The 26,995-nt window shown below is 32.5% G+C and overlaps 2 protein-coding genes, 2 non-coding genes and 1 pseudogene across 7 annotated transcripts; 1 reads left to right on the top strand and 4 right to left on the bottom strand.

Moving 5' to 3' along the window:
* The first annotated feature begins 17,177 nt into the window (after window positions 1-17,177).
* On the top strand, window positions 17,178-21,268 carry LOC107917891 (nudix hydrolase 10). The gene is made up of 9 exons (XM_016847287.2): window positions 17,178-17,387; window positions 18,007-18,195; window positions 18,507-18,572; window positions 18,749-18,886; window positions 18,991-19,068; window positions 19,165-19,215; window positions 19,310-19,344; window positions 20,615-20,723; window positions 20,882-21,268. The coding sequence occupies exons 2-9, from the start codon at window positions 18,007-18,009 to the stop codon at window positions 21,089-21,091; spliced, it is 876 nt and encodes a 291-aa protein (XP_016702776.1). The 5' UTR covers window positions 17,178-17,387; the 3' UTR covers window positions 21,092-21,268.
* Window positions 21,269-21,614: 346 nt separating this feature from the next.
* On the bottom strand, window positions 21,615-26,260 carry LOC107917892 (cytochrome P450 86A1). 4 transcript variants are annotated; one of them, XM_016847294.2, is made up of 8 exons: window positions 25,929-26,260; window positions 25,013-25,118; window positions 24,586-24,678; window positions 23,113-23,207; window positions 22,955-23,013; window positions 22,452-22,572; window positions 22,213-22,294; window positions 21,615-22,086 (listed from the first exon to the last, which is right to left on the bottom strand). In XM_016847294.2, the coding sequence occupies exons 5-8, from the start codon at window positions 22,992-22,994 to the stop codon at window positions 21,712-21,714; spliced, it is 618 nt and encodes a 205-aa protein (XP_016702783.1). In that variant the 5' UTR covers window positions 22,995-23,013; window positions 23,113-23,207; window positions 24,586-24,678; window positions 25,013-25,118; window positions 25,929-26,260; the 3' UTR covers window positions 21,615-21,711. The 4 variants fall into 4 exon arrangements, with proteins under 4 accessions (XP_016702783.1, XP_016702779.1, XP_040932571.1 ...); XM_016847290.2 differs by having other exon boundaries at window positions 23,113-23,221; window positions 25,929-26,258; XM_041076637.1 differs by lacking the exon at window positions 25,929-26,260 and adding an exon at window positions 25,267-25,881.
* On the bottom strand, window positions 25,447-25,526 carry LOC121207066 (uncharacterized; annotated as a pseudogene).
* LOC121207143 (small nucleolar RNA snoR20a) lies at window positions 25,587-25,679 on the bottom strand. The gene has a single exon (XR_005902275.1). It is a non-coding gene; the product is annotated as a small nucleolar RNA snoR20a (small nucleolar RNA).
* LOC121207132 (small nucleolar RNA snoR64a) lies at window positions 25,737-25,817 on the bottom strand. The gene has a single exon (XR_005902273.1). It is a non-coding gene; the product is annotated as a small nucleolar RNA snoR64a (small nucleolar RNA).
* Window positions 26,261-26,995: the final 735 nt, after the last annotated feature.

The following is a 26,995-nucleotide window of genomic DNA, read 5'->3' as shown; positions in this document are numbered from 1 at the left end:
ACCTGTTGTTGTTAAATTGTGATAACATGAAAATGTATAGTAGATAGTCCATTTAATTAAATGTGAATTGAGGTGAGTTATATTGTTTTAAGTTGTGAATGATAAAGAAATAAAATTATTTTAAGTTATAATTGGTCAAATGTGTTTTGGATAGTATTAATGTTAAATGGTTATATTATAAGCTTGTGTAATATAATGTACTAACCTATGGAAGGGTTAAGTGATGTACTTGTGGATGTAACAAGATGCCAAATGATATATGTACTTGTTACATTATGTTTTCATAATTTAATTGCAAATTTATTGAGGTAGGTTAAATGACTTTCAAACGAACTTACTAAGCACTAGTAATGTTTATCTTGTTTTGTTTTCCTGTCCTTGTTTAGGCCTTATAGCAGAGCGCGTCAATCGGATCAACTTAGAGTTCACGCTATCCAACCTTGATTCGGTATATTTTCTATTGTTCCTGACTTGGTTAAGTGACATGTATATAGGGGTTACATTGTAGAAGTGAATGTTTAAATGTATGTGATTTTGAATTTATATGGTTGATTTTGGAAGTATGTATGTTATGCATTTAAATATGTCGGATGCATGATGAAAGGTTACAAATGAAGTCATGAATGGCAAAATTTTGAATGTTGGATGATTGGGAAAATGTAGTAGATAAGATTATGGTAAAAAATTATGATGATGTATAATGATGAGTTGTATGCTTCAATTGCTAATGAATGTATATAAGTAAGATGTTTAATTGGTGCAATTTGAAACTGTGAAAAATAAAATAAAATAAAATAAATAAAATAAAGAACACACAAATTTTACATGGAAACCCTTTCGGGAAAAAAACCACGGGCAGAGAAGAAGAAAATTCACTATGTCGAAAAATTTGAATCAAATACAAGAGGAATAGACTATGTCTATTTATAGACTTGCAAAGCCATATTCTAGTAGGATTGAAACACCTTATCCTAATCAATATAAAATAGATGGAGTTTAATAAGGTTTAAAAACCTTATTCTAAAATAAAATAAAAGAAGTCTAGTTCTATATGGATTTTACTTTTATTTTATTTTCCATCATATTTTATTTAAATAAGAATTTGGGTCACTTAATTCTAATAATCTCCACCTTGACATAAATTCTCAATGAACAAGTTATTCATCGCGAACTTTCAATAAAAAGTTCTCCACCTCTTCCATAAAACCCCTTAAGGGTTTAACTTCAACAATGAACACCAACCAAGTCTAAGCAATGCTCAAACTTGGTTATAGGAAGTGACTTAGTCATCATATCTGCAGGATTTTCATGAGTACTAATTTTGCTCACAACAATATCACCACGAGCAATAATATCACAAACAAAATGATACCGAATATCAATGTGTTTTGTTCTCTCATGAAACATTTGATCTTTTGTAAGAAAGATGGTACTCTGACTGTCACAAAATACTGTGCTGATTTGAAGGTCTTCATTGAGTTCACTAAATAGTCCCTTCAACCAAATAGCTTCTTTACAAGCCTCAGTAATCGCCATGTACTCAGCTTCAGTGGTAGACAAAGCGACTGTAGTTTGCAAAGTGGCTATCCAACTAATTGCACAACCTCCGATTGAAAAGACGTAACCTGTGAGAGATCTTGTTCTATCAAGGTCTCCAGCAAAATCAGCATCAACATACCCTATAACTCCATCTTTAGTTCTTCCAAACTGTAAGCAAACATCAGTAGTGCCTCGTAAGTATCTTAAAATCCACTGAACTGCTTTCCAATGTTCTTTACCGGGATTTGCCATATATTTGCTAACTGCACTGACTACATATGATAAATCTGGACGTCAACAAACCATAGCATACATGAGAGATGCCACTGCACTAGAGTATGGAACATGTGACATGTACTCAATCTCATCATCTGATTGAGGAGACAAGGTCGATGAAAGTCTGAAATGGGCTGCTAAAGGAGTACTAACAGGCTTAGCACTCTGCATATTGAACCTGCAAAGAACTTTCTCAATGTACCCCTTCTAACTTAGGTACAATTTACTTGCTTTTCTATCTCTGAGAATCTCCATACCAAGTATCTTCTTTGCTAGTCCTAAATCTTTCATCTCAAATTCTTCACTTAGTTGGGCTTTAACCTTTCTTATCTCTCCTTTATCTTTTGCTGCTATCAACATGTCATCAACATAAAGAAGTAGATACACAAAAGAACCATCACTGTTTTTCTTAAAGTAAACACAACTGTCTAAACTACTTCTTTTGAAATCATGAGAAGTCATAAAGGAATCAAACCTCTTGTACCACTGTCTTGGTGACTGTTTCAAACCGTAAAGGGACTTTCTCAGCAAGCAAACATAGTCCTCTTTTTCTGAGACTATAAAACCCTCTGGTTGTTGCATGTAAATATCTTCCTCAAGTTCTCCATACAGAAATGCAGTTTTTACATCTAACTGCTGAAGCTCCAAATCATGCATGGCCACAATACCAAGTAAAGCTCGAATCGAACTATGCTTAACAACTGGAGAGAACACATCTGTGAAGTCCATTCTTGGAATTTGACTGTAACCCTTTGCAACAAGCCTTGCTTTATATCTGGGTTCTTCAACTCCTAGAGTCCCTTCTTTCTTTTTAAACACCCATTTACAACGAACAACCTTTTTACCTTTAGGAAGTTTCACAAGGTCCCATGTTCTGTTTTTGTGGAGTGATTCCATCTCTTCTTGCATAACAAACATCCACTTTTCTGAGTCTTCACAACTAACCGCCTCAGAATAATTAGATGGCTCTTGATTCGCATCTATATCTTCAGCCACATTTAAAGCATAAGCAACTAGATCAACATTGGCATACTTCTTTGGAGGTTTAATTTCTCTTCTAATTCTGTTTTTGGCGATAGAGTATTATGGTGAAGAAGAAACTCTATTCTCAATTTTTGTTCTGACTTGAGGAGTTGACTCTGTATTAATCTGATGCTCCACCTGCTTTTGATTTTCTTTATTGGAAGAGTCTTTAAGAGATAAGTTAGGTAGCATAGCAGTTTCATCAAAAACAACATCTCTGCTAATCACAACTTTTCTATTTTCAGGACACCATAACTTATACCCTTTTACACCAGCTTTATAACCAAGAAAAACGCATTTAATAGATCTCGGTTCCAATTTTCCATTATCAACATGAGCATACACAGGACACCCAAAAATATTTAAATCAGAATAATTAGCAGGATTACCAGACCATACCTCTTGTGGAGTCTTTTTCACAATGGCAACGGATGGAGATCGGTTGATTAAAAAACATGTAGTAGAGGCCGTTTCTGCCCAAAATACCTTCAGTAAGTTGGCATTTGACAACATACATCGAACCTTCTCCATGATCGTTCTGTTCATTCGTTCTGCAACGCCGTTTTGCTGTGGAGTATGACGAACTGTCAAGTGTCTCATGATCCCTTCTGACTTACACAATCTATTAAACTCATCAGAACAAAACTCTAAGCCATTGTCTGTGCGGATGTATTTTATCTGTTTTCCCTTCTGTTTTTCAATCATAATTTTCCAAGACTTAAATGCAGAAAAGTCATCGCTTTTCTGCTACAGGAAAAACGCCCAAACTTTTCTGGAAAAATCATCAATAAAGGTTAGCATATAATTAGCTCCACCTCTCGAAGGCACTCTGGATGGCCCCCACAGATCAGAATGAATATACTCCAACGTTCCCTTCGTGTTATGGATTCCTCTAGTGAATCGAACTCTCTTTTTCTTCCCAAAAACACAGTGCTCACAGAAATTCAGTTTGCAAATTCCTTGCCCATTAAGAAGTCCTCTTTTGCTTAATTCTGCCATGCCATTCTTACTCATATGCCCTAGGCGCATATGCCAAAGTTTAGTAATATTATCATCTGATAAGGAAAAGGAAGCAACAGCTGCATCACCAATAACAGTAGAACCCTGTAAAACATATAACTTGGCAATCTTTCTCTGCCCTTTCATCACAACAAGGGACCCTTTGGAAATCTTTAAAACCCCACTTTCAGCTGTGTATCTGTACCCTTTTGAATCAAGAGTACTTAATGAAATTATATTTCTTTTCAATTTTGGAACATGCTGCACGCCACTAAATGTTCTGACAACTCCATCAAACATCTTAACTTTAATTGTTCCAACACCTGCAATTTTACATGAATCATTATTTCCCATCAAAACAACACCTTCAGATACTGTTTCGTAAGTTGTAAACCAATCCCGATTGGGACTCATGTGGAAGGTGCAACCTGAATCAAGTATCCACTCCTCGCTTACTTTAGAATCATTGACAGAAGCGACTAGAAGTTCACCATCGCTGTAGTCTTCTACAACATCAGCTTCACCGGAATTTTCTGGTTGTTTTCCCTGTTGATTCGCAGCCTCCCTTTTAATCTTATTTTGTAGCTTATAGCACTCAGATTTAATGTGCCATTTCTTCTTGCAAAAGTTGTAAGTTTTACCTCTATTTGAAGACTTCGATCTACCCTTAGATTTACCACGAGGATTTCGTTCCTGTGTCCTACCACGATCATCATCAGCATTTCGATCTTGTCTCCCACAAACAATGAGACCCTCTCCCTGAGAGTCGGGTTTAACCACAAGATGCTTCATCTTATCATACGAGGTTAAAGAATTATAAACCTCATCAACTGTGAGAGACTCACGGTTATATTAAATCGTGTCTCTAAAGGTTGAATAAGACGGGGGCAACGAACAAAGTAGAATCAACCCTAGATCTTCCTTATCATACTGAACCTCCATGACCTCCAAGTTTGAGAGAATTTCTTTAAACACTGTTAAGTGTTCGTGTACAGACGCACCTTCCTCCAAACTATTAAGAATAAAGACGCTGCTTCATATGAAACTTTCTTGTTAGAGTTTTCGACATACATATTTGTTCTAACCTCTTCCATAATGCAGCGGCAGTTTTCTCTTTCATCACATCCTGCAAAATTTCGTTGGACAAATACAGATGTAATTGTGTTAATGCCTTTCGATCCTTACGGTTCTTCTCTTCATCTGTTAATGTCGAAGGCATCTTATCTATCCATAGCAGGGCATCCTCCAGATCCATCTGTGCAAGAACTGCTTGCATCTTAATTTGCCACAACGCAAATCTAGTGTTGTGATCCAATAGCGGAATTTCATACTTCAAAGACGCCATTACCATGATCGAGATGAATAACCTGGAAGCTCGGATACCAATTTGTGAAAAATAAAATAAAATAAATAAATAAAATGAAGAACACACAAATTTTACGTGGAAACCCTTTCGGGAAAAAAACCACGGGTAGAGGAGAAGAAAATTCACTATGTCGAAAAATTTGAATCAAATACAAGAGGAATAGACTATGTCTATTTATAGGCTTGCAAAGCCATATTCTAGTAGGATTGAAACACCTTATCCTAATCAATATAAAATAGATGGAGTTTAATAAGGTTTAAAAACCTTATTCTAAATTAAAATAAAAGAAGTCTAGTTCTATATGGATTTTACTTTTATTTTATTTTCCATCATATTTTATTTAAATAAGAATTTGGGCCACTTAATTCTAATAGACACTTTGGTAAATTATGTTTAAAACATATAGATGAACTATTTAGATGGCAAAAAGGTTATGTTTGATGATGTATATGTGGCTACCTTGAATTGGAAATATTTGGTATGAAACTTTGAATGTTTTAAAAACAGGTATTGAAAGTACATTAAGTATGTTTTGAAGTGTTGGAATGGTTGACTTGAAAAATAAGTCAAATAGTCTAAATTTCGTTGTACCATATGGCCTACCACATGACTGTGTGAGGTACACGGTCTAGAGGCATGATCGTGTGCATTGTGAAAAAATGTTTTCAATATAATCCACACAGTTAGAGTTTGTTACACAGTTTAACTAGGTGATCGTTTGACAAGGCCGTGTGAGACACATGTGTTATGACATGGTCATGTGATAAGCCGTGTGACTATTGTAGTATATTTTGAAGTTTCCACTCGGGCACAGTGAGTTACATGACTTGGAGAGACGGCTATGTGGCCCATGTTTTGCATATTTGTCTTTAACTTTTGAAAATATTGCAAATTGATCCCTATTTGTTTCTGGGTTCATTCTAAAGCTCACGTAAGCTCGTCTGAGGCTCAAATATGGCCATATATTATATTGAATGATTGATATGATAAAAATTTGTCATGTTTGACTGTGAGTTACTGATCATGGTTTCTGTTTGTTTCAATTTAGTCCCTATTGAACTTCAAATATATTTTAGAGCTTTCACAAGCTCGATTTAAACCCGATTTTGTTCGCAAAGCATGATTGATGTGAATTTATGATATTTATTAAATGTTTAATTGAATTCTTGAATTAAAGTCACATGTATCTATTTCGTTAATTATTGTAACATCCTATAACTTGTTTCCAGCGATGGAGATGGGCGAGGGGTGTTACAGTTAATGATTTAACAGATGAGTAACCAAAATATTAAATTTTGATAAAATTAGTGACTAAAATAAAAAAATTTAAATCTGCATGACAAAAATAAAAACACACCTATAGTTGGGTGATTATTTATATAGTTTACCCTAAATCTTATTTTGGGTTTTTTGGTATAACTTATTTTTTTGTACAAAAAATTGAGTAGTTTTTTTATTACCTAACTTTTTAAAGTAATTTTTTACTTAACAATAGTAAAAAAATTAAGTTTCTTTTTGGTTACCTATTATTAAAAGTTACAAAATGATCACCTAACTATCAAATTTGTCCTTTTTAGTCCATTTTTGTCAAGTGTAGTTAAGTTTTTGATAGAAAAATGGTGTATAATTTTAAAAAATCTTAAAATTTCACCTAAAAAACTTTTAAAATCCACCTAATATCCATGTAATATAAAGAGTAATTTCTTTAAATCTAAAAAATCCATAGAAGTAAAACTACACTTTTTTTTTTGTAACCTTAAAGTATGATTTAACTATCACTCATCTTTGTGACACGAACACCTAAACTATGGTGAAGAAAAGAAGGAATAGATGGATGTACCCAATGTGTTCAAAGTATGCTCTTGTGATTTTCCTGATGATTTAAAAACTTCTTACTCAAATGATAATCTAAGTAGAATATTTTTTTTGTTGCAAGTTGGTTTGATCCACCAATGGTCCTTATTGAAGAGTTGTTCTCCTTGGTTTTTGAAATAAAATTAAAGGATTAGAGTCGAAAAGAAAATAGAATGATAGTTGTGGATTATTTGTTGTATTTATTATAAAGTCAAGAGAAAATTTGTATTTGTTTGTGATTGTGTGTATTATTATGGTCATGGGTTTGGTTTTTGTTGCAAAAAATTTAAAGTGTTTGTTGATTAAGGTGTAAATTCTTAAGGTTATCATTAAGTAATGAGACATGTGTTGAATAAGATTTAAACATTCGGATGAATTTTAAACATTGTTTCCTTGTGTTAGAAAAATTTGGTTAAGAAAACGAATTTCGGTTACAGTGGAAGTTTAAAAAATTTGAAAACCAAGCTAATTTGTGATATTTATAGCAATAAATGTTTTCGCGAAAAGTACATGTGTTTTGTGCGAGGCAGATCTGTGACTTTCAATTAAACGACCTTTTCTACTATCCTTGTACCTCAAATTGCGTTGAGTGTAGGCTCGAGCAACATCAATCAAACACGAAATGAGAAACAATTTAATTACATTAAATAAGAGAGTAATTCTCTCAATAAAAACCTGTAGAAATTATAATTCCCATAAAATAAAATTTATTCTAAGAAAATAGAGTTCTACTACTTTCTGACATAATAACAATATATAAAACTTGTGTGTAAAAATAGCTCTAACTAAGAGAGTGATGGGTGGCACACCTTAGTAAATATTAGGTATAACTGCATAAAATACCTTCAACGTTTATAGGTTTTTGGTTTTGAGCCCTTAACCTTTTTTTTATTAACACCTTCAATGTAACGATTTTTCCAAAAATCAACTCAATTTTAATGGTAAATGTGGGTTGACCGTCAGTCAAATGGTAGGCCAACAAAATAGCCTATGTGGCATGCCACATAAGCAGGATGTCATAGATGACATCATCAAAATATTTTTTTTTCATTTTTTCCATCTTCTTTCTTCTTCTCTCTTTCTCATATTTCTCTTTCCAAACACCCATTTTAGCTTCACTTCCCTCACTTCATTCCCATTCTTTACCTTCCTTGTAACAACCTCAATGGCGATCACTATAGTCATCTATCAGAAAATTAGATTGGATTCATATTTTCTCGAAGAGAAAAGGAAAAGCGAAGCTTTGGGTTCTTTAATGCATGATTTGTTTTCACTGATTAATAAAAAAATATATATTTTTTCTATTTTCGGGTTTTAAGGGAAATTCTACTATTGTTGGCAACTCAATTGACTTTTAATATAATCAAAAGTGAAAGGGTCAAAGAATTATAACCCTTGCTTTGAATTGTTCATTGTTGGGAATAAGCTGAAAACCTAACTGGGAATTAGAATTTGAGTGTTTGTTTGTTTGTTGGAGAGATGACGCTAGAGTCATTACCTTGGAGTTTAGGGTATATGGATTTGTTTCCAGAGAGATGAATGTCATATTTCAGTAATCCTTATGTTTAGGATGTGTTGTAATTGTTGGAATTGGTAGCTTGCTCTTTGGTTATGAAACATGTATTAAATCCCTTACAACCCTTATTTCTAACCTCATCATGGGTTTTATTGTTTAGTTTGGTTCATCTGATGACAAACATTTGTATATTTCTATAGATGAAACCAAGTTTTGTTTGAATGTCTGGTTCATCTAATGACAAAGATTTTTATGTTTCAATTGATGAAACTAAGTTTTGTTTGAATGTCTGGATTGTAGCACCATAAATGAATTGATCTTAGACATTGAAGGTTTTGTGAACCAGGAAAAGAAAAAAGATTGAGTAAACACATTTTTGGTCTTAAATTATGTGTCAAAGAAAGAAACTCTATTAAGTTAACATGATTACATGATTGACTTTCATTTAATTCCCCGATTCAATTGGCTTTTTGTAACTTAAAAAACCTTTAAAATTGTTAATATAGCTCATTGCTTCTACATTATGTTATATGGACTTCTTTAAGCAGTATCAAATATTCAACTGAACAAAATAGGAACACATGATTCTCTTCATTTCTTCTTCTATTTAACTTTTCTAGGAACATATTCTTATTTGGAAATGATAATAATTGCAGATGTAATATAAGATGCCCTTTTTTACATAAAAGATGACTTTAAGATCGTTAGGCAAGTAGTTTCCTGTAGGTATTATGAACTTGTAAAGGTGTTTTGAAATATTAAACTTACTTTAGTCATAAAAGAGCATGAAAAAGAAGGAAATCAAAGAAAATTTTATTTTTTCCTTTTGTGTATGATTGATTGAGTGGGGGAGGAAGAAATGGTATTAATGATGAGGACTTTGTTAGTATATCCCCACAAGAAACTTCTTGTTGGACCTTATGTGTTTTTTGATAGATGACTACAGTGATCGCCATTGAGGATGTTAGAAGGGAGGTCAATAATGAGAATGAAGTGAGAGAAGTGAAGCGAAAATGGGTGTTTGGAAAGAGAGAAAGAGAGATAGAGAGGAGAAGAAAGAAGATGATAAAAATTGAAATTTTTTGATGACATCATCTATGACATCGTGCTTATGTGGTATGCTACATAGGCTATTTCGTTAACCTGCCGTTTGACTGACAGTCAACTCACGTTTACCGTTAAAATTGGGTTGATTTTTGAAAAAAATCATAACATTGAGTGTGTCAATAAAAAAAAGGTTAAGGGCTCAAACTCAGAAACCCATAAACGTTGAGGGTATTTTATGCAATTATGCCTAAATATTACTAGGGTTGTTGTCCCTCACTTATTATATAAGGGAGATTAAGCCTTTCATAAATTAAGTCCAATTATATGTGATTTCTGGACTTTTGATCCATTACTTTATAATTTAATCCAACCTAATATATATTTTCTATTTCCCAAAATAAATGTTATTAATTTAATTAATTAGATTAACTAAATTAATTTCCAAATTAAATAATTTTCTCAACCTAATTCTAATTCTGTTAAAGTCATGATAACTTTACTGTAAAAAAATCTTTGAGGAAATGTATTTAATTTCCATATTCAGCGAATTCATAATGACTAATTAATTATTTCAAATTTCAAACTTCATTTATTTAATTATAATTAATTAAATAATAATTTGAAAATTTTAAATTAATTCTCAAGTCATTTTTATACTTAGTGAGAAAACACATTCATTTTTGAATGCGACCTATTTCTTTAACTTCATTATTTCTATTCATTTCAGTTCATTTTTGGTTTCAATGAGCTAGTGGAGGGACTGATTGAACATATATAATTAAGACTCAAATAATTTATAATTAAGTTTTGACCTTTTTCCTATTAATTATAAACTTATTTAGTCACGAAATTATTTCACTATAGTATCGTAACTAAGCTCTCTCTAATTACATACCATTACGAAAGCTACTCAACAAGTGCTTGTCCAATGACCTTGTCATAAGTGTGTTACCCTCATAGGATATCCTTAATCTCTTTGTGATAAATTCATTATCCCAATATGATCCTATTTTATCTCATGACAACTATTACATCTTTCCTCATGAAAAGTCAATTACTATTTAATAGTAATCGAGTCATTTATTACAAAGACAAACGACCAGTGACCATGTTTACTTTTCATCTATCATGTAATGCCGAGGAATATCATTTACCCATTAATTGAACTATGAATTGCACTATTGTGAATGATACTTCATATTGTAGTAGTCGTATACCCAATGCACTAGCTTTCAGTTACTTATTTATTTGAACTCAGGTTTGTACTTACATCAAAGTATATGAGTCAAGTATACATAGTCCATTATCCACTCAAGATTAAGGTATGCCACATTATGAACATCACAAGCGATTAAATCTATAAACGAATCTAGGATCTATTCTACTTGGTCCTATTTGATGTACTGTTAGTCCAGTAAATCACATCTGTGTCTCTATTTTTTGGGAATTATCTGCTTTGATACTCAAGATAAAGCATCTCCCTAAATTAGACTTGATAAATAACATATTAGTCTTTCAATCGGTTTGCTCATTTCTGATTAGACTAAGGACATATTTAAATTCATTTACTAATACACATTGTGTTTCCATATTAAGATATGACCACGTAATACTGCTTATTATTAGTTAAATGTTAGATAATTAGTGAGCCAATATTTGCTTCCATTTCGCTTTTCTTGCAAAAAAAAAACATTGAAGGTAATATACAAAGAGTTGTTCGAAAATTACAAATATACAAAACAACTATACTGCACTTAGGGCAGTAGATCTAACACCTTGTATGGTCCAAAGTAACAAAAATATTTAACCATTTTCCTAAATTTTAAAAGCTAACCTTAAACACTTAATTATAAATTAAAACATTTGACAACCACTTATAAAATTATATTCCTTTACCATATTCTACCTTCAATCCTTTGTTGGGTGAAAGACTAAGTTCAATCGAAGGTGAACCAAAGTCTTTTAATTTAGATATTTTTCGTGGGAATGGACTTCTAGAAGTGCTGAAGCATCAATTGTGCATGAAAAAATCCACTAGTAACCATAAATAGGAATTAAGGTTACAAAAAAACCTTATTTACAAGTAGATTAGAAAGTATAATACTCATCGGATTGTATAATACTTTATGTTTAACAATGTATGAGCTAGTTCATCCTATATTCCGTCAAAGAATGACCTTTATAAAAGAACTGGACCTTGCATCATTATATTTTATTAGAGGCTTCTACCAAAGAAATGGGCACAATTATATGATGAAGTCCAATGATACACTCATATGACAATGAAACTTATGCAGTGTGTAAATGTGGTGTTGAGGTCCACCCAACATTTGCCCATTACGGAATTAGTTAAATTGACGTATTATTAGAGCAACACACCTTGGTTTTTCTAAAAGAAGCATATAGTTGAGATGATATAATTGGGACACACCATTTGTGAATATGAGATGAAGAGACTCACGATTAATGTCTATTGTGTTTCATAATATTCCCGTGACTTGTTGAAATTTAAGGTTAAGAGACTAAACCTTCACTTTAGGAGGTTCACTTTAGGAGGTATTACATGGTTGGTATAAAGTTGATCTTAAAGGAGGTTGGTGCAATTGTGTGCATATTCAGACAGAGAGGTACTCATGTTGCATGTTTAGCATTAGATGCAAGAAGGTGCATCTCGATATATCAAAATATATTAATGACATTTTTTGACTTGATCATCTTTTGGAAAACTTATAAATGTCATTTTCAATTGCTTCCAAATTGAGTGCACTATCTGTTGGGGATTGACCCGGTTAAGCAATGAACAAGTAAAAATAATGGAAGAAATTAAGAAATTGAACATACAAATTTAACGTGGAAATCCTTTCCGAAGAGGATAAAAAACCACGGGTAAAGATAATTTTACTATAATGGCAAAAGAACGAAGAGTACAAAGATGAAGATAAAAACTAAACCCCAAAACCCGAAAACAAAGAACCCTCAACACAAAATTCTCCCAAAGTCTTATGAGTTCTAATCTCTAATAGGTGTATTTTTTAAGGTTATAAAAAAGCGTATTTATAGGTTAAATTCATAAGTTAAATAATAAAATAATCTAGACTAATTAGAATTTTGATTAAAACAAATAAATAAAGTTTAACTGGATGATTATTTCTCAAATTTGATTGAAATATGAGTCATACTCAACAAATCTCCACCTTGACTCATATTTTCACAACGCCATCTTTGCCAAAGCCCGCCACAGGCCTATCTTGAACTATGTAAGGAATTAAATGAGTTGAATTTGTGCTTAGAAACTGGAAGACTTTTAGCCTTTGACTTGTACACTGCAAAATCAAAACTAACCTGGGTCTGATTTTCACAAACACAGTGCCCTAACTTTTCAAAACCTGCATCCAAAAGAGAACCTTTTTTCAACAAAATGATCATACATTTCCTCTCCTATGACCAAGTTGCCTATGCTCCAAAAGAGTTAACTTTGACTCCATAGCGGACGAGGGATGTCCGATTTCACCAATCATTGTAGAACCTTCCAGAATATAAAGATTGCTTGTTTTTTTACCTTTTAACAAAACGAGAGCCCCACAAGACACCTTAATGCCACTCGACTCGATGTTGATTCTGCAACCTTTCGAGACTACATACCTAACATCTGAGAGTGTCCTAATTGTCCCATTGTGCATCCTACTTTTAACAATATCAATACCAATTACCTTACTAGATCAATCGTTTCCCATGCGCACAACTCCACCTTCAATCGAACTGTATGTGGAGAGTCATTCTCTATTGGGACACATGTGGAAAGTACATCTCAAATCTAGGATCCATTCGGACGTAAGCTCAGAGCTTTCGCTCGTTGTCACTAACATGAAATCGTCACCGCTTTCGTCGGCCAAATTAGCAACAACTACATATTCCTCGTTACTCTCAACAGCCATTTTATTTCGTAGTTTATAACAATCTACTTTGACGTGACCTAACTTCTTACTATAGCAACACATTTTGTCTCGTTTCTTTGATGCTACTAAAATGGAAGCTTGCCTATCTGCCTTGCTATCCGAACCAAACTCATTGTCGAGTTTGTTTTTACCCAACAAATGACCCTTAACATCTTCAAACAAGAGTTTGTCTCTGCCATAAATCAAGTTATCCTTGAAAGAGTTGTATGAAGGGGGTAAAGAACACAAAAATAACATAACATGATCTTTATTGTCAATCTGAACCTCAATGTTATTTAAATAATTTAAAAGGATAATGAATTGACTAATGTGATCTCTAAGAACATATTTGTTCATGCGAAACGTAAATAGACGTTATTTTAACACTAAACGGTTAACCAGAGAATTAGTCGCATAAAGAGTTTCTAACCTTTTCCACAAGGTGGATAAGGTCTTCTCTATCAATACCTCATGCAATTCCCTATTTGCGTGGCACAATTGGATTGCAGACAAAGCCTTTATATCAAGCTCTTCCCATTCTAACTAATTTGGATTCTCGGGCTTCTTCCCGGTAGTGACCTTTTTCAAGGCAGTCTGAACTAAAATTGCCATCATCCGAACTTGCCATAGATTGAAATTTGTGACACCATTGAACTTCTCAATGTCAAACCTTGTTGTTGCCATCTCTGAATAGGCTGATCTACGAAAATTAAACTAACTATGATACCAATTATTGGGGATCAACCCGATAAGCAATAATGGAAGAAATTGAGAAATTGAACACACAAATTTAAAGTGGAAAAACCCTTCCAAAAATGATAAAAAACCACAGGAAAAGATAGTTTTACTATAATGACAAAAGAACGAAGAGTACAAATGTGGAGATAAAAACTAAACCCTGAAACCTGAAAACAAAAAACCCTCAAAACATAAACACAAAATTCTCCAAAAGTGTTATGAGTTCTAATCTCTAATGGGTATATTTTCTAAGGTTGTAAAAGAGCCTATTTATAGGCTAAATTCATAAGTCAAATAATAATAAAATAATCTAGACTAATAAGAGTTTGATTGAAACAAATAATTAAAGTTTCACTGTAAGATTATTTCTCAAATTTAACTGAAATAGGAGTCATACTCAATACTATCCAATAAACTCAATACCATACTGCGTTGTTCCAAATCCAAAACGCTGCAAACCTTCAAAAGGTCACTTTAAATTAATCCAAATATGCATGAAAATGAATGAATGAGAGGTAAGCCGATTAAAATAGTACTCATGATGTAGAAACAAATACCATGACAAATACAAATGTCCATTGTGCATGCAAATAGTTCAACTATCTTGGTTAGGGTTATGGGTTTCAACTTGTATTCGATACATCATTGAAATGAATTGTGCTTTCACTTGATTTTTGATTTGCCTCTATTAAAAATAATATATATTTTTTGCAATCAAAGAAATTATTTAATCTTGTATTTGGACGGTAATTGACAATTAGGATAAAGACTTATAAATTCATGAATTTGGAAAAATATAAATTCAAGTTCATTTATCCATTACTTTGTTATTTGTGAATGGAGCGATAGTTAAAATTCTTATCAGACATTTGTTTGGTATGGATTCAAACCATGTTACTTCCATCCTCTACCCTTAATATAAAAAATAAAAATCTAAAAATAATTTCCATATTCAAGACACTTAAACGTTGTACATATTTATCAAGCTTGGTCCATTTATTTAGGATCCAAATTAAATTGAGATTAATTGTTTAAAATTTTAATAGAGAATGTTGAAAATAAAACAAAAATATGCAATTACTTTCAATTAAACAATTTTTTTACATCTAGAATAAAAAATTTAACCCTAAATCTTACCTCAAATAATGGGTATATTGTATCGCAGGTCACTCTAAAATAGCATTGTTCCTATTTTGGTCATTTTAATTTTTTTTGTCAATTGAGTCATTCTAATTAAGATAATTGCTCGAATTGGTCACTGCCATTAAAAATTTCGTTAATCCACTAACAAATTGCTGATGTGGTATTTTATTTTTTACTTTTGACTAGCTAGGGGCCTCTCTGTAATTAGTCCAAAACACTTTTTTTTGTTTATTTGCAACATAAGACTAAAATTTGTAAGTTTTATATTTTTCCTTCTTCTTATTTGTTTTGTGAGAAAAGCAATCGAGAAAAAAGACGATAATTTTGACTATTTTAAAACAACCTAACCCCACTTTTATAGAGGACAACTAGTAAACGAGGCCGTTACTAAATAAACAGAAGAAAATAGTGACTAAAATAGGAATGTAGTTATTTTAGAGTGACTTGCGGTGTAATTTACCCTCAAATAATTAATGGCTTCTTAAATGCGTTTTGCACCTCAATGAATGTCAATTGTATGGTAGGTTTCGTCATGATGGGACCTCAACCGAATCTTCTACAAGCTCATTGAACAAGATCATACCTGAGTGTTCAAGTTGGAGGGGAAATTTTGTGAACTTCAATGTGTATGCCATATTAAAGACCTGTGATGTAGTTGAAGGACTTGGACACAAAACACCTTTGCCAAATTGGTATAAGGACTGCACTGAGCTTTGAACGCATCATCCGATTGCAAATGTAGGATCATATGAAAATGTTAGACACTCTAAATGGGTGGGTTAGGATAGATAGCCAATTCGATAGGCTCCTTGACAATTGGTGCACACTTTCGCACTCGGACTCACTATTATCAACTTCGACAACTACTCTCAATGTGTGGGTTGGGTTAAGCCGACTATGGGATAGGCACATCGACAATTGTTGCACACATTTGCACTCGAGCTTATTCATGTAAAGTTCAATGATTGTTCTTTAGTCGAGGTCTTGAGATAACAAGATATTAACCATCATGATATAAAATCGATAAACAGTTAATCCTAAACCAATCCATATACCTTATATCCTTATGGAGCTCGTATCCCTAGATTGAGTCGTCGATGATGACATATTGATGACGTCTATACTAATCTTGGATATATTATTTACATTCATCAACCCAATTTCTTTCCAAATGGCCTATTAAATCTCTATCTTAAAGTGTATCCATGTTCATAAGCTGTCACAGATTGGTGGCCACATGCTGAATTGCCGCAATACTCAACCACTAAGCTGCCATTCAACAATATAGAAACATACAACGGGCATGTAAACCCTCCCTAAGGTGTACGTTTCCTCGGCGATATCTCTATATACGAAGGCATTAGTCACCTCAACTTGATACAATATCCATAGAATCTACTATATAAATTCGGATTATTTGTGTAAACTCATGATTTGATACAAATTTATTCAAAATCTACAAATATGTTAAAAGGCAAAATATGTCGTGAAAGTTAAATAAAAGTATGTTTTTTATATTTTGGATAAGATGAACATTCGCATTTGAATCCATGGGAGGATGCAAAACCATTCAATTTGGCCCCTGTGCGTGTGTATGACACGTAAGAAAAAAATGAATGGGGGCGGCTGAAGTTGAGGGTTATATTACGTCAGCATCCACTTCATCGCACCGTAGCTTTCCCGGCATAAATGGCATGCTCCAACTCTTTACCTCACCTATAAATAATAATAATAACAACAACTCGCTAAAGCAATAACTGACCACCACGCAAACTTTTCAAACTCCCTCTAATTTTTCTTCCATAAGTTTCCCCTTCATTTTCCATTTCAGTAAACCAGAAACCAAATATTTGAATCTTTTTTTGTTCTTATTTTTATTATTTATTTATTAACACTGTGATTATACGTTACCTACCTTCAAAACACTCGTCTCCGTTCGTTGTTTTTGCAGGTAAATCTGACTTTGATTTGAATTTCATGATGAAATTTTTTGCGTTAGGTTGTGTTAATTGCTCATAATCAAGAGCAGCTTCACAGTCTTTTTTTTTTGAAGAATTTTCTTATTGACCTTTTTTGAGTGACATGTAGTGGTTAACTCCATTAGAGATTAAAATTGTCCCTTCATTGTCTGGTTTGTCACAAAGAGTACGAGTTAATAAGCTTCTTTCAAATCTTCTTTTTATTTTCCCGAGTCAGAAACTTGTGAAAATATGTGGCCGAAAAGAGTTTCAGTATTATTGTTGTTATTATTACTATTTTATTTGCTTGAATTGGCTTAAACATCTTTTATTTTATTGGTTATCTTAGTAGTTGAGCATTAACTGCTTTTATAACCTTATACGCTTATGTAACTGGATTAAGTGATATCATTTACGTAAGCATGATGTATGATATGTGTATGGATACTGTATGAACTTATGTATCTATGAAGGAACGTATAAGTGTTCACATGATGTATGTGTGAGTGTATGTATTAACAATTTGATATCCAAAGAATTGGATTTCATTTATTTTTGTATCTTATTTAGAAATTGAATTTGAGAATTTGATATTCATTGATTGTTGAACAGATGTCGGTTTCGATGGACTTAAGGGAAGTAGTTGGAAGCCAGGTGTGCGGAAATGGAGTTTGCAATACTGAATTGCTTCCTGCTATCAATGATGGCCATGGAGGTGTCATTGTGGAAATGAAAGAGCATATGGATTCTCAAACCTTTGTTATTGTGCTCAGAGCTTCCATGTTGCAGTGGAAGCAACAGGTGTAATAACTTTGGATGAATATTTTGGTTATTGCTTTGCTGAATTTCCCTTAGAAGTAAGCTGAGATGCTTGCTTAAAATTGAAGAATGAGCTTGAAATGTGCAAATTCTCCTTATTTGTTAGCTTTCTTAATTTTAATGGAACCTGAGTAGGAGATAAATCTACTCTTTAATCTTTTTAGCTAACCTCTAATTTTGAAAGTTTATCTAGAACCAACGGTTTTACTTAATTATGTCGCTGTTATTCTACAAGGGCTTTAAGTTTGTTAGTTTTAGTTTTTCAGTGTAGTTTGTTGTTCTTTATCATGCAGGGTAAAAAGGGAGTCTGGATTAAATTGCCTATTGGACTTGTGCATCTAGTTGAAACTACAGTGAAGGTAACCTATACTTGTATATATTATGCAATTACACTGTTCAAACTAGTAGAATAAACTTTGAATGTCTGTTTCAGCTTTACTTGAATATTGAACTTTGATATTGTGAACAGTTTTATCCTCTGAGCTTGAGACTTATGATGTCTTGACTGCTTTGAAACACATTACACTGGTTTTAGGAGGGGTTCAGGTACCACCATGCTGAACCAAGTTATCTCATGCTCGTTTCTTGGATTCCTAATACACCTAACACTATCCCTGCAAATGTAACACACCGAGTACGTGTTGGTGCAATTATCCTGAATGATAAAAGAGAGGTTCTCCATTACCCTTTATTTTGTTCTAATTTGTTGATGCGCCCCTTTTTTTTCTTCCCAGATTCATCAACCTTTTTGTCTCATAGTTGCTTCTTGGCTAATAGGTGCTCACAGTTCAAGAAAAGAGTGGTCGATTTCGAGGAACCGGCATATGGAAAATTCCTACAGGAGTTGTTGATGAGGTATGTGGCAGTGTGTCATGATGAGGACTTTTTACATCTGCTAGAAAATTGATTTCATGTTGCTATTAAATAACAAATGAGCTCTTCTACACACAGGGAGAGGATATTTTTATGGGAGCTATTAGAGAAGTAAGAGAAGAAACAGGGGTAAGTGATGAATGTGTAAAAATATATGTTCTTCTTACATATAATTTAAAGTATTAATGCTTTCGTGTGACCCACTATTTTTGTCCTTTCCCAGGTTGACACAGGATTTGTAGAGGTCCTAGGGTTCAGGTATGGTGTTTGCATGATTAAACATGTCCTTTTGCCTTTAAAATTGAGTGATCTCAATAGTTTTTAACCTTCACTTGAACATAAAGAACTTACGTCACATATATTACACTAATTCTGCTATGCTTCCCCTCATAGCTCCATGTTTTTTTCAAACCAGTTTTACGATTTGTTGATTGGGGGAAACGAAGATCCTCTGCTCCTCGAATTAATAGTTCTTTAAAAGGTTAAGAGAAAAATTAGTTTTTCACTCATATTATATATACAGAAGAAAATGCACTCTTGATAACATTTTTTTTTTATATTTTGATTCGGTTTAGTAAGACTTGGGAGTTGACCAATGGCTGTGAAAATGTGGCTGTAAATCTAAAATCATAGGCATGGAAAGATTCGGATGAAATACTGGTTTCTGTTGTGAAAATAATTCTATTCTATTTGAATTTTTTTTTAAAATTTTAAATTAATCATATTTGATTTTTTCCGAATTAATTCGAATAAATAAGTCGAGTTTGAATAAATTAAATTTCAAAACTCAAGTAATTCGAATAATTTAAATAATAAATTAATGTAAACATCTCTTAAGTGCTTATAATATTGAAAATCTGTAAAAAAAAATTTAAAATAGTTTTAAAACAATATTTATAAATATATATTAAATATTTATTTTCCAAAATTTTATAAATATATATTAAAAAATTAATTTTTTTAAAATATAAAAATACTAAATTATATATATTTTAAAAAAATTAAATGATAAATTTGAGGTCTTAAACAAGTAAATTATCAAATCTAATTTTATGCTACTAATTATCTTGTTTTTAAAAATTTTTTCTTTTATTTTGGAATTTAATTATCTTGTCAACAAAGTTTCAGTTAGTTAAAATTTTTTATTTAATTTAAAAAAATTTATTCGACTCAAATAAAATCTATTTCACTCAAGAAAAAAATTCAAATCAAGGACAATATAAAAATAAAAATAAAAGTTGGGCTGATATTTTTCTTTTAAATGTGGATGCGACAAGCATTTTAGTACAGTATTTCCAATGAGCCTAAATTTTGGTCATTAGCTTTTGCGAAAATACTGCTTTAAGGTTAACGATACTTAATCCACGGACTCTACAATTCATGCTTATGTATTTGAATTTCTCAGGAGTTTTTTATTCTTTGTTGACATTGCTTTTCCCAGATTTATTAAGCTTATGTTCATCATCAATACTCCAGCGGTTCAGCCTTCACTAAATTCTTTGTTTTGACATCTTGTTCTTAAATTCAGTCAATCGCACAAGACATTCTTCGAGAAATCAGATCTATTTTTCTTATGCATGTTGCGTCCACTATCTTTTGATATTCAGAAGCAAGAGCTGGAAATTGAGGCAGTTCAGGTACAACTTATTTGCGTATCCTATTAATTCACTAGCTAGTTCTGAATAAAGAGAAGATTTAAGTGTACGACCACTTTTCACAGACCTGATACATATAGTAGGCATGCATTTACTAGACACCTTTCATCTTATATGTTTGCCCTTTTTGTTTCCTTCAGTGGATGCCGTTTGAAGAATATGCAGCTCAACCTTTTGCCCAAAAGCACGAGCTTTTCAAATACATTAACGAATTATGCTTAGCAAAGGTAGACAGAGACTCTGCTGGGTTTTCTCCAAGGCCTACGTTATCAATGTTCAGCGACCAACCATCTTCCCTTTATTTGAACAACAAGGATCTGGACAAGTCAAGGTCTGCTAACAACCCATAAATGTAAAATTGGGTTGATGGTACCATATCATCTGCTAGCCTACTTTATTCCTTCTTTATTTATTGATCCCTTAATTCTCCATCCTCTTTCTGATAAAAGAAAGGGTGCAGCCGTGACCAAAAGTTATCAGTTATTATCTCTTGTATAATTTGACCATTGATTATATGCGTTTTGTCATCCTTATTGCTGAATATTTTAAAGAAATTATGAAATTATAGATATAGATCACCCTTTAAACATTGATTAATCAATTGAGTTAATTTAGTCCACGAGTCATAGGTTGTATTTACTACATGAAAACAGACTTTTAGCGGCGTTTTTTTCCTTTAGCGGCACTTTTTTAAAAAACGCCGCTAAAGACCAAGACTTTTAGTGGTGCTTTTATAAAAAACGCTGCTAATTTACCCAGTTTTGCCATATGTATTTTTGCACCTATATCCAACCCTCCTGCAATAAATTCAACCAAAAACAGCAAATATACCATGAAATCCAACCAAAACATGCAAATTTAAATAATACAAAATTATACGAAAAATATATTATATAAATTGTTTATTGGTCAAAAGAATATTGGTCTAAGGTCATATCCCAATATGTTTTACATATATATATAACCTTAGCTAATCCAGTAAATATCTGCCAATATCTTTTACACTTTCTCCGGGGAAAGTGTTTATTGGTCTGTGCCAAAGGTAAGCCGTGCCCACAAACACTTTCTTCTCATTTGATGCTTTGTCCAAAATACACCATAGACGATTCTTGATAGTCCTATTAACCCAACGACCCATGGCTTGCCTGAGTGTCCTGGTCGTGAACCCAAGTGCTGCTGTTTTCCTCTGTATGAGCCATGACTCTCCATCACTAGTTAAGATCCCTTGCCCCAAAAGATCATGAAATGCAGCCTGCCAATGAGGCCCTCTGGGGTAATCATCGAACCGGTTCTGGAGAATGTGCTCAATGGTTTTGGGGTGACAAGTGACAGTGTAGAACCCATGCTTGCGAGCCAAAAATGGAACAGCAATATATTAAAACATTGCTTTACACTAAAACTAGCAGATTATATTAGAACATTGTTTACCTTAAAAATATGTATAAATTAAAATCAACTAAGGCTAAAATACCTGAGGAAGTGCTTTGACACAGCTGCGATAAGTATAAAGCACGCACTGATGCCATCTCCTTCCCATCCTGGATAAGTGTGTTCTGCCATGCCATCAAATACAAGATCAAAGACTAAAACAAAACACTAAAAAGTTTATCAAAATTTTGCAATTAACTTTAGACTCTAACTAGCTTGGGCAAAAAATAAGTATTTATGCATATAAGCAAAAAGGAGAAAAAATAAAATAAATTGACATACAAGCTGATTGAGAGCTTTTGTGTCCTCTGTAAGAGCAGAAACGATAAGCAGAAGTAATCATGATGTGGTTCATATTTCTGTCCAACTTCATAGTGGAGAGCTTGAAGAACTTCTCCATGCTCTGTAGATTATGAAATTATCCAACTCATCAGAAAGAAAAGAAAAACAATCAGCCAAAAGAAAGAAGCAATAATTGGAAAAACAAGGACAAACCATTTAATTGCAAAAGAAAGAATACTGACAAGTAAACCAGGAAGTTTATCTTACAATGCAACTGAACATTAGCATTTTGAATTCAAGCAACATATATCAACATTTTCAGTTTCATTTATGAATTTAAACAATGTTGAAAAACATTCAACTTTTGTGATAATTGATGGATAGAATGAAGATTCAGAGGTCTAGTGCTCTACCTTCCAATAGAATGACGACTTGACATAAACAAACATAGAACTGGTAGGCCAATTTGCACAAATTTATAAAAAAAAAAATAGTAACCAAACCTTGGGAAAAATGTAGAAGTTCGACATCTTCCAAAATCATAGTTCTTGTACTTGTCTAGCTGTAAAGGTTTAAAAAATTCCATTGTAATAAACTGCCCAATTTACATGTATAAGAAAATAGGGAACTATCACAATGAATATCTTGGGAAACATCTTACCATAGCTGCCATTCCTTTGCTTGTCAATATGTATCGAGCATGAATCAAACCATAAAGCATCTCTGCCGCAGATTCAACTAATTCATTTTGCTCTTCTGTAAACATATCCCTTATCAATTTCAACCCAAGACAAATTTACCCATTGTAAGAAAAATATATAAATTTCTATCATATAAATTCATGATCATATGATACAAAATGAAAGGAAAAGCAATTTCATTTATTTAGACAATAATAAGGATTTATTTATAAGATACAAAATGTTTTTCATGTGAATTTTATAGTTTATGTTTAATTAATAAATACAATATATTTTATTAGCACTACATCGAATATTTATTAGGAAATTGAGATTTCATATTATTCAACAAATATCGTAATCAAACATAGTTATACAAACCTTTGCCTATTACTAAAAACATACAAATATATATACACTATGATCAAAACCTCAATTAATTTGTTACCATCGGAGAGAAACTCTAATTCTTTACCAAAATACAAAGCTTTCTTTATTGAGTGAAATGAGGAAATAGCATTTGAGAGTTGATGGAAAAGGATGTAGGACCATAGTGTGGACCCTTTTGAATACATATATATAGAGAACAAAATTCAACACATTATGCAAAGCAAAGCAAAACAATCTAGAATCAATGTGAACACAACAACTTCCCCTCAAAGAAAATTCTAAGACTAACCAGCCACCTAAAAGGTCCCCTTCCGTAACCTCATTCTTCAGCCTTAGCCACCAATTTTCAGCTCACCCTTCCCTGTTTTCAAATCCTCTCCTGAAGTCCTTTACCGTACCATCCCTTTTTCACTAATGAGTAAACCACCACGCTTTGATTTGCTCCTTGTGTTACTCTTCACTGTCATTGCCTTGGCTTCTAATAGTGTCACCGTCGCTACACCAATAACCCAACAATTCAAAGAAGCCCCACAATTCTACAACTCTTCAGGTTGTGCTGTGCTGGTTGATGAAGATGAATCAGACGGTGAAGCCTCCATCTTGTGCTCGGATCAAGCGGTTCATGTTGTAATGACTCTTGACACGGCTTACATCCGGGGATCCATGGCTACTATTCTTGATCATATGAAATTTCTATCATCCACTAATTATTTAGATCCCTTTCTGCTTCGTAACTTACATACAAGTACAACTTGCTCTCTTCACGTTTAAATAAGACTTATTTAAAAAATATATAAATTTTAAAGAGGCCCTCAACCTTATCTTTTTCCTTGCTCTCTTCACAAAATTGGAAGTCCTTAGTTTGTTATTTTGGCAGCTTAAGGAAAATGAATACATGTAAAAAAGGGAATGTCTGTGCTACTCACCACTTTGATTTTATCCTAACCCAAAAGGAATAAACAAAAATGCCACTAAAACCAACTATAATCATTGTTTATACCGAATAAAAGCAAAACAAAGTCATCAGATGAACCAAAGACAGCAAAGAGAGAAGAAAAACTAACCCAAATTCCTCGTAGTTGCGTGAACAATGTGTCCCTTTTCCAGAGCAGATCCCCATGAAGAGGCCATCCACATGATTTAATGGGTCATCTTAACTAAACAGCCAAAAACAAATGATAAGTAGATAACGAAACATCTCAAAAACAAACAACAATGTATTGAGGCCAACCATCAGATCAAAATTGAACAAAGCCTCTTTCAAGTCAAATGTTATCAAAATACAACTCATCAATGATTAGAAAAATGAGGCCACATTTGCTGCAATTTCAGAGTCACATCATACCAACCATTGACTATAAATTATAAAAATTTTCATTTTAATTTCTAAAATTCTCGATAATGGATATCCTTTAAAACATTCTATCAATTTAATGTTTATCCCTATAATGTAAAACAAGATTATTATAAATCAAATTCTGGATGACAAACCTCGACATTCAAAATGTTGAACAAAGCCCTCAGATCTCATAGCTATATCAGGTCATTCGCAGTATTAACGAATTGGTTTTCATTAAAAGAATTTACCAATCATCAGCTGTGAGAAAAAAGAGATGCAAGAATAAGAGAAAAGAAGGATATAGAGAAAGAGAGAATTATAGATAGAAACCAGAGAAGATAGAGTAACAGAAACAGAAGGAGAAAGAAAGAAAGATTGAACAGATGAAGATAGTAAATGCTCTAACACGAAAATCAGTCCTGCTCCATTCAATGAGTTTTCCATCCCTGGGCAAATATCCACTTTGACTAAAATTTAATTAAGTTTCAATGTCTGTTAAAACCTCTGTAAATCGAGATTAATACTCTGAAATTCATCTGTCTAAGCACCACATTTAAAAAAACAGAACAAAAACTAAAACTCAGTTGTCTGTGTCAGATATCAAGATCTCATCTAAAAAACTCAGACAGGGATAACTGATTCAAAGATTTCTCATCATAAACAGACAGAACTGAAGTAAAAACTCTTAAATAAGATACTATGGATATTATTTTGTGTTTAAAGAAAGCCTCAGACCGTCCTAGTTCATGAGTTTCTACAAATTCATACAGCACAGATAGAACTGCATTTCAGAAAATCTCAAATAGTTTCATCATTGGCTTCTTTCACAAATTGCAAGAAAAAGATTAAAATCAAAATAAATAAAGAAATAAAGAGGCATCAGATCTTCCTATTCAAATAAACGAAATCATAATACTCGATTTTGAAATTTTTCGAGTATTATTCGATTCGAATGTTCATCATTAGGCCTCCATTTTGATAGAAAATAAATAGTGCAACGTTTAGTAACAAATGGAGAAAAAAAATGAACAATTTATCGGAAAAGAAGCAGGTGGATAATGAAAAAACCTAGAGATCAAACAGATGGCTAAAGAAACTAAGATCCCAACGGTAGATCCCATTTTGTGATGGTATAACGATAGATCCCAACGGCCGCGCAGATGATTGAGGCGGCGTCGATGCTACTGCTGCTTCTTCAGCCATTGCTTCTACTAATTTCAGGTGAAATTTTAGGATTTCTTTGGGGAGGGGGAGGGAACCGATTTTGGGAAAAAGAAAGGAGGGAAAAAAAAAAGAGATTTTGGGATTTCGGGGGGAAGGGCGAACCGATTTAGGGAAAAAGTTTTAAGGCATTCTGGGTAAGTTTTGGGTAAGATTTTTTGAACTGTTTTTATAAAAACAACGCTTGTTTATCTTTTGTGGCGTTTTTTATAAAAATGTCGCAAAAAATCTTTTTTTTTTACACAAAAGGGTACGGTTTTGCTCTCTTAAAAATCTATTATTTTTTTAATATATATAAACTTTATCATTATCTCTTAAATAATTTAAACTATATTGATAATTTTAATATATTAAAACAAATATTATTTTTTTATAATTATATAAGAAATTAATTAATATATAAATTAAAAAAAGCAGTCATATACCCAAAAATAACTTTAAAATTATTTTAATTAATATTATTTTATTTTTTTCATTTTTGACATGTGTTTTTCTATATTTTTACTTTTAAAATTTTTCTCAATAAAATCCAAATGTTGCTTCAATTTTCTAATAGTAAACCTTAAACCTAAACCCCAAACTATAAACTTATATCCTAAACCCTAAATATATGTATATTACAAGGGATAAAAGTAAGTAAAAAAGAATCTTATTACTTACCTAAACCCAAAAATAATTTAATTTTTTGTTATCTTATCAAAAATCCTAACTCTTAAACCTTAATAGCCTAACCCCTAAAACCATGAACAGTACTACGATCCCAACTGTAAAACAAAAAACCAAAAACTCTAAACCAAAAACAATAAACATTATATCATAAACCCTAAACCCTTAAACCTTAAACATTATATTATGAACATAAGCTTTTACATTAATATCTATGTATATACACATCAACATCTATATGATGTTTT

This window comes from Gossypium hirsutum, chromosome A01, assembly GCF_007990345.1.
Source record: "Gossypium hirsutum isolate 1008001.06 chromosome A01, Gossypium_hirsutum_v2.1, whole genome shotgun sequence".
NCBI classification, from domain to species: domain Eukaryota; kingdom Viridiplantae; phylum Streptophyta; class Magnoliopsida; order Malvales; family Malvaceae; genus Gossypium; species Gossypium hirsutum.
Note: the sequence above shows the minus strand (reverse complement) of the source record. Positions and strands in the feature narration are given on the sequence as shown.